At 47.5% G+C, this 8,716-nt stretch overlaps 1 protein-coding gene across 1 annotated transcript; it reads right to left on the reverse strand.

Moving 5' to 3' along the window:
- Positions 1–885: 885 nt before the first annotated feature.
- IGFL4 (IGF like family member 4) lies at positions 886–4,904 on the reverse strand. The gene is made up of 4 exons (XM_054588392.1): positions 4,875–4,904; positions 1,491–1,542; positions 1,150–1,403; positions 886–972 (listed from the first exon to the last, which is right to left on the reverse strand). Exons 1-4 carry the CDS (start codon positions 4,902–4,904, stop codon positions 886–888), a joined length of 423 nt encoding a protein of 140 aa, XP_054444367.1.
- Between the last annotated feature and the right edge of the window lie 3,812 nt (positions 4,905–8,716).

Raw genomic sequence — 8,716 nt, forward strand, 5'->3', positions numbered from 1 at the left:
AAGAGTTAGATTTATGGCCCTGGCTGGTGTGGCTCAGGGGATTGAGTGGTGGCCTATGAACCAAAGGGTTGCCAGTTCAGTTCCCAGCCAGGGCACATTCCTGGGTTATGGGCCAGGCCTCCAGTAGAGGGTGCACTTGAGACAATCATGCATTAGTGTTTCTCTAGGGAGAAGACACTTCTCCCTTCTTTCTTCCTCCCCTCCCTTCTGTCTAAAAATAAATAAAATCTTTAAAAGAAGTTATATTTATGGTTGAAAACCTTTTGTTATAGGATTGCTGACCAGCAAATATCACAATTATTTTAAATATTTTTCTTTATTTAAATAATTTTTCTTTTTCTTTTTTTATTTTCACTTGATATTTTTTTTTCATTGCTCTTAGAGAGAGAGGAAGTTAGAGAGAAACGTTGATGTTTGCCTTACATACATACCCAGACTGGGACCGAACCTGCAACCTAGGCATGTGCCCTGACTGGGAATCAAACGCACAAATTTTCATTTGTGGAGCGATGCTCCAACCAACTGAGCCACACCAGCCAGGGCTCAATTTTTATTTTTCACATACAGTCCAGGTATATCATATTAGTTTCAGGTATATACTCCAGAGATGAGACGTTACATAACTTACTAAGTGATCATCTTGATAAGTCTCATAGATATCACAATCTTTTTTCTTTCTTTCTTTCTTTCTTCTTTTTTTTGCCTGTCAAGGAATGGGGAAGGCAATTCTCCCTGAAGGAGAATGTCCCAAGCCCCTGTACTCCATGGCTTTTATTATTTTTGCACTTTTTTAAAATTTAAATTCGGAGGACAAACAAATATATATCCATTCATCGAGATTCAATAAACGGCTTACCTTTGTGATGACACCCTTTGGCATAAATATCACAATCTTGAGTGTCCTGTGTCTGGGCTCTTCAGGATAGTCCAGGTAAATTCAGGTCTGGTAGAGGGCTTGCTGGGCAGGTATTTCTTTAGGGAAATAGAGATAGAGGGATGAGAGAAAGGAGAGAGAGAGAAGCAGATCATATGTTTACACAGAAATGGGGTGATGCAGAACTTAGCAGAGACTGCACATCTGGGCGCAACAAACACAGTCAACAAAACTACATCCCTGTCCCCGTCCTCCAGTCGGGACTTGACTCTTACCTGGGCACAGATCCTGGTGAGGGGGGAAGACAAGCAGCTGGGTTCCATGCGCCGGACCTTAAACCTCACAACAGCCTGACACCGAGAGCTCAGGGACTCAAGGTGCTGGAAGCAGGGCCAGTAAGTGCAGCTGGAGCCGCAGAGGCGGCTCTCGTTCAAGGGCGGGACGGTCGCGTCGTGGCAGCACTGCTCCACGGGGTTGTAGATCTGGTCCCCACACCTGGGCGCTGGCTGGCACAGCCACTGTTCAGTATCTAGAGGAGCCAGAGCAGAATGGGCTCCAGGGACTGGTCTAAGACCTTTGGGAACCCCCGCCGCCACCCACAGCGCCCCCCTCTCACCTGAGACTCCTTTGGAGTGTGAGCACAGGAGTTCAAAAATGAAGACCGCCAACTACGAGACAGAAGGGGAATGAGAATAAAGCTGGAGAGTAGCCTTCTGGTCACTTTTCATGGGGCCCAAGATGACGTCGATGAGCTCCTTTCATTGTAGGTAACGGCTCAGAGTAGGTTTTGAGACTGACTTTCTGGGGCGGGTGCGGGGGGCAGGGCTCTGGGAAGAGCTAAGATTCTGCAATTTGCAGGTTGAGGGAGAGTTTGCAATGTAGTCAGAGAGCACAGGAGTGGTTACAGAGTGGGAAGTCAAGAACTGAAGAGGAAAGAGAATTCAGTTGGAGGCTCGGGTACAGTAGGGGTGTGATTACACATCAGCTAGACATGGGGCTGGACCCCGCTTACCAAGGATCCTGGGCGCCATGGGCCTTGGTTATGCTTTCGAGTAGCTGATGGCAGAGCAGCAGCCAGACAGGATCTGGGACAGAATCCTGTGACTCATGCTTCATGTAATCATGCATCTCACCTCACAACAGAAGGGGAGGGCGTCCAGAAAGGGAGGGGCAGGAGGAGTTATAGTTACAAGGGAAAAAATGACACCAGAAATGTAATAAAATTTTCCTGATCTAGTTCCAACGGGCTGCCACCTTTCCAGGTATCATAAAGCCTCAGGATAACTACCACATTAATGCATTTCTGGGTTACGGCATGTCTCTCCTCGAACACTGACGAGGGGAAACCCAGTTGGCAAGACTCCTCGGCACATCACCCGCCAAGCGCTGGCTCGCCCTAGACTGTTCATATTTTTCTACCCTGAAGTTTCAAGGGTCCCTCTAGTCCCACCCACCGTCCGCCTCCAGACCTGCACCGCCTACAATTCTTCAGTTACTTAGGGGAAATTATGAAGTTGCAGCGTGATCTAGAAGAGCATTGGCCACAGGAACCCTGCTAGGGAGGGAGGAAAAGGAGCAGACAGACGCAGGATAGACCTCTGGGAATCACCACCCGAACTGAAAGCGCCTTGGAGGGCGCCTTGTCCAAAGAACGACCCCGCCCATGTTTCTCGCTATTATTTTGTTGTCACCATCACTGTTATGGAGACGAGATGACACGTGGGTTATTAGGTAGATCCTCTGTTCCCTGCTGGCTTCCTCCCATGTGACAGTGAACAGGCTGGGAAGGTATAGGACAGATAAAGCCGAGACTTTAAGACCCTGTAAAGCTCACGGTTAGTGGACGAACTTCCTCTGCTCTCCGGGGGTAATGCGCAAGGCCTCAGTATGAGTGGTGGGTGCGCGCAGGCATGCTCTCCCTCCTCTCAATGCAGCGTGTGCGCGCGTGGGCTGTACTTGTGTCAGCAGCTTCTGTAATGCCCCCTCCCACACATGGACCGCACATGACACACAGGCAAAGGGGTCCATGTGACAGCAGCAAGGATGGCAGCCCACCGTGTTGCTGAGCAGAGGAGGCCATGCTGTATCTAAGCAGTTTCACAGCCTGCAGCGCAGCCCCCCGGGGTGAGGGAGAGGCCTCAGGCTCCTCGCCATTGGGCGATGGCAAGGAGCAAGGTCTGAGGACAGCATCCCTGAAAGACAGAGAAGCAGTCAGAGCAGCGTTCTGGCAGCTCTTCGTAAGCCCCTCCGGCTCTCCTGTCCCGGGAGGACTGGAGCGTTTCTGCCACGGTTAAGGTGAAGGTCAGCTGCACGTAATCCTGGACACCTGGAAGTACCAGGGAACTGAAGCATCTCCCTAAATGTACCAAAAAAAAAAAAAAAAAGAAAAAAAAAAGAAAAAGAAAAAAAGACAAACCAAATCAAACCAGAGAAACCTCCTGGAACTAATCATTGAAATTGGAAATGTTGCAAGATGCACAGTCAACACAAAAAAATCATATTTCTATGCACTAACATTAACAACGGGAAATTGAAATTTAAAAGCCAGTACTATTTACCCCTCCATTGAAATATTTGGAGAGGCATCTAATAAAACATGCACATGATGTATATGATGAAACTACAGATAATGAATGAAGGAAGTCAAAGATGAACTAAATAAATGGGGAGACTTTACATCGTGATTTGGAAGATGCAGTATAAATATTAAGATGTCAGTTTTCTCTAAATTGATATTCTGATTTAACACAACTGCAATAAAGTTCCCAGCAGAAAATTTTGAAGGTAGAGACAAGCTAATTCAGAGGGAAGGGGGGTCGAGGGTACGTGGAGGTGGGTGGTGGGGCAGTGGAGATGGGAGGAGACTTTGCTTGGGGAGGGGGCCCACGATGCCGTGAGCAGATGGTGTTTTATTGAGCTGTACACTTGAAGCCTGTATGGTTTTGCAAGTCTATGTCACCCAATAAATTAAATAAAAATGTTATAGAAAGGCAAAGCAAACTACAGTAGCCAAAACAATGTTGAACAGAAATGTTGGAGGGCTTGCTACTCAATTTTAAGTATTACTATAAAAGCCACAGCAGTGAGGATGGTGTGGTATTGACCAATGAACAGACATAGATCAGGAGAACAGAACACAGGTTAGACAAAGGCCCACACACAAATGTGGACATCTGATTTTTGACAGGGATATAAAAGCAATTGAAGGGGGGAAATAGAGTCAGTAAATAGTAGTAGAAGAATTAGGCATTCATATGCCAGGGGGAAAAAGAATCTATAACTATACCTCTCATTCTATAGAAAATTTAACTAAAAATGGATCTAAATATAAAACCTACAGCTATAAGTCTTCTAGGAAAAAAAAAACATTGGAGAAAATATTAGTGGCCTGGAGACGTGACATCAGAAACACAAATCCATAATGGAAAACATTGATAAGTTGCACTGTCAAAACTTTTGGGGAAAATATTGGCACATCACCTACCTGACATAAAACTTGTATCCTGATTAGTCAAGTATATGAAAGTAGATATTCAGGATATACAAAAACATGAAGAGAGAAAAGCTCCCAAAAGCAAACGGTAAGCCCTGGCTCGATTGCCCAGTTGGCTGGAGTGACCTCCCATACACCAAAAGGTTGAGGGTTCAGTCCCCTGTCCAGGTGCGCTGGGGAGGCAACTGATTGATGTTTCTTTCTCATGCTGACGTTTTCTCCTCCCCTCCTCTCCTCTCCTCTCCTCTTTCTTCCTCTCTTCTAAAATCAGTAGACCTATCCTCAGGTGAGAATTTAAAAAAGTAAACAGTAAGCAAACAACGAGAACAGATGAGAAAAGGATGAGCCGCACCATCCAAAGAGGAAGTGCAGATGGCAGATAAGCACAGGAAAGATGCTCAACGTCATTAGCCATTAGGGATCTGCAAACTTAGACCACAGGGAAGTCACCCCACATCTATTAGAGTGGTTGAAATGAACAAAATATGGACAATACTAAGTGCTGACAAGGGCGGTGAGAAACCGGATCTCACACATTACGGGAGGACATGTAATACGGGCCAGCACCCTGGGAAGCAGTTCGGCAGTTTCTAGTAAAACTGAATATATTTCATTTACTCTATGACTCGGCACTCCCACTCTTAGGCATTGATCTCAGAGAAGCAAAACCTTATGGTCTGACATAAAAATTACATGAAGGTGCATAGCTGTTTTATTTCTAATAGCTCCAAACTGGAAACAACCCTAATGCCCATCAATAGGTGAGTTGACGGATAAGTTGTAAGAAACCTCCTTACCATGGAACACTGCTCAGCAGCAGAAGCAAGGAACCATGGATACACTTGTCAAGATTACAAATGCATTATGCTGGGAAAGGAGCTGGTCTCAAAGATTCCATACTGAGCCATTCCATCTACGTAACATCTGGGCAAAACTATGAAGGTGGAAAATAGATTGTTGTGGCCAGAAGTTAGGTGTGAGGGGAAGGTGTAACCACAAAGGGACTTCGTGAGGGCTTTTTTGGGGGTAAAGGAACTGTTCTGAGAAGAGACAATATCTCTAAGTGCTGACAAATCAGAAGGGTTTTGGAAAGGACTCTGAGGTGGGGCAGGAGTCCAGAGTGAAGGATGGTGAGTCCTCTGTCAGCGGCTCCTCACCCGGACGGTGTCTTGGGCTTGTCTGTGCGCGGTGAGCGACTCTCCTCTTCCCTGACCCTCCCCGAGGGGTTAGCCCGGGGCCCCACGGGTGCGTCTGTCAGTACCTGGTGGCACTAACCACTCAGATCCAATTTAGAGATAATTTTTAGTAACTGTAACACATTGCATTCGTATATATTTTCCATCACGGCACATGTTGTTTCTTGTTTTTTTTCTCCAGGTTGGCGATCTGTACTGCTTTTCTCTGGCTGTTGCAGTGTAGGCTCAGCTCCTGAGAACAACACACGCAGACCGTCTCACTGCTCTGCCGGCAGGAGCCTGGGATTGGTCTCACTGGGCCGAAGTCCAAGTGTCTGGAGGGCCAGTTCCTTCTGGGGGCTCCAGGGGAAAATTTGGGTCCTTAGCTTCTCCAGCTGCAAAGCTGCGATCCTTCCCTTCCTCCATCTTCAGAGCAGCAGTGTAGTATCTTCGGATCTCTCTCCATATTGTTTCTTTGTCAAAAGAAAAGGCAATCAATTACACAGTATTGGTTTTACTTTAGGTGCCCATAGTCAATAAGGAGTTAAAGGCTGACATCTAATTATAGGAGCCATATCTAATGCTTTGTATCTTGTGGTAATGCTTGGTGGCCTGTTTGGCTTTTAAGGACTATTTTTGGTGATATTTGGGAGCAATTCCTTGAGGCTGTCAAATCATCCAGAAATGAATCATTGTATTGTTTGCCAATTAAAATAATAGAATCCAAGTTCCTGTGTTCTGAATCATTTCTATCTAACATGTTTCCAGAAATGGACTCAATTTGGATTATAACGAACATGCCCGGAGTCCCCAGTTTCCAAGGCATCTATGAATGTGTTTGCTTGATTGGATACTTACATGTGCCACCAACAGGAGCGTTGTTATTTCACTGTATTTGAAGAGGACATTGAAGCTCTGAGAGATTAAGTTCTTTTGATAAAAATCTCATAGCTTGTAAGTGGTGGAGTCGGACCTCTAAGTCATGGGATGGACTTAGGAGCATGTTACGGAGAACTATGAAGGTGCTGCCCTCACTGGGTGGCTCAGTTGGTCAGTGAATTGTCGCCTACACCAAAAGGTTGTAGCTTCAATCCCTGGTCACGGAACATTCCTGGGTTGTGGGTGTAATCCCTGGTTGAGGCGTGCGGGAGGCAACCGATTGATGTTTCTCTCTGGCATCAATCTCTCTCTCTTTAAAATCAATAAACATATCCTTGGGTAAGGATTAAAAAAACAACTATGAAGCCACAGCTAGGAAGTGTTAACAGCATTGAGCTCAGGAGTGTGGCAGAGGATGGAGGGCAAAGAGGGCCAGGAGACTTTTCTTTTTCATTAAAAAAAAAACACATGCTGAGAGTTTTGCCTTATACATGCATAGTTTTTAAAAATTTACAAGAATCCAGGTTGCGCCAATAGCCAGGAGAGTCGCCACCGTCTTGATAAGCACAGTGACAGAGCTGCGCAGGAGCGCGGTGGGGACAGATAGACAGGTCCTTACCCGCAATCCCGGGGAGACTGGGAGCGGGGCAGGAAGGCGGAGGGGCAGGAAGGCGGCGGGAGTTCCTGCCGGAGCTGAGCCCTGAGGAAGTGAGGGTGGTTCCGGGGCGGGCGAGGGTTTGGCGGGGTGGGGCGCGGGGGGCCTGCTGACGGGGCGGGCAGGAGCCAGGAGGAGCCTGTCTGCGGAATTGCAGGCAGGCAGACTGTGCTGGCGGGCCGGGGAGGCGGGGTGGAGGCCCACGCACCTGCACAGGCAGGGGCAGAGGGGACAGCAGGGCGGGTCCTGAAACCACACTGGGCACCCAGGGAGTTGGGGTTTCGATCTAGAGGCGGTGAGAGTCACCTGACGATTTCAAGCCATGAAAATCCAAACCAGGTCACAATCCTGTGACACTGTAGTGTCTGTCCCCAAACTCAGGACTCTCACAGGCCTCACTGCAGCAAGGCCATGACTCCCTGGGTCACACACCCGCTCCCTATTATTATCTCAATTGTTAGCTTGTTTTTTTATTATAATATTGTTGGTTGGCGTTGGAACCAGTGTCCGTGGGTCTCTCGCATTCTTGCGTGTCCTGCGGTGAAGCAGTGACTGTCTTTTGTCTTCCACAGTCTTTTCAAGGATGTTTGTACAGGGCACGGCCTTGGCAGATGGAGAGAGCATCTCCCTCCAGAGCCCAGGACAGATTGGTGTCGTGTCCTGTTTATTAGTGACATGCTCTTCCCCCAGGACAAGGCCAGGCTGCCCAGTATGAACAATTCAGGTTTCCTCCCTTGGGGGTCTGTCTCCTGTAACGCAGCCCACCGTGCGCTGGAAGCCCTGGTCCTCTTCCCTCGCCCTGCGGGAAATGGGGCTCCAGGGACGGGTGCGAACGCAGCTAGTCCGGTTACTCTCCGTTGCTGGGAGTGGGAAGCTGTCCTTTGTCTCTGACTCAGAAGTCTTGTGTCTTCTGAGAGAAACCAGTTAAATGATAGGATTAAGTCTCTTCCCAGTTCCCGACAGTTGGTTTATTTCTGTATATTTTTATTTATATCTTGTCATGTTTCTGAAAGGACTCATGCATGTCCCAAATGGCTGTTTGCTACCACAAGAAAAGAAAGACAAACTCGTATATAAAGGATTTTGCCTTGTTAATTCATAGAATTTATACTGCTTTTGAACTTTATTGAGATATAATTTACGCATCATAAAGTTTACCAGACTCAGGTGCATGAATCAGTAATTTTTTTTGGCTGGCTGCATCTTAAGATTTTCCATTTTTTTTGAGGGATGCCATCAGACTCCCCAGGAACACATTCTGGGTGGTAAAAATTCCCCCCGGGTGACTGGAGGACCTCCAGGTGTCCTGGCACACGCTGTGGGTGGCATTGCAGGAGAAGAAACAGAAAGCTGGGAAATCTGAATCGGTCTTCATTGCGACAGCTTTGTCGACACAATCACTGAGACTCGAATTCTCCTCTGACGGCACCCAGACGAGACCATCCCGCAGAGCTCGCTGCCGCGACGGGCGTGCTCTCTGTCCACGCTGCCCAGTGTGGGAGCCACCAGCGCATGTGGCTGTCAAACACTCGCGATGTGGTCAGTGAAGCTGAGGCGCTGAATTATTAATTTCATTTACTTTTCATTGATTTAGGCAGCCAGGGTGTCCAGTGCCTGCAACCCTGGACAGCACAGGTCCA

Source organism: Pteronotus mesoamericanus, unplaced genomic scaffold, assembly GCF_021234165.1.
Source record: "Pteronotus mesoamericanus isolate MK-2021 breed Mesoamerican mustached bat unplaced genomic scaffold, CSHL_Meso_final scaffold_137, whole genome shotgun sequence".
Lineage (NCBI taxonomy): Eukaryota > Metazoa > Chordata > Mammalia > Chiroptera > Mormoopidae > Pteronotus > Pteronotus mesoamericanus.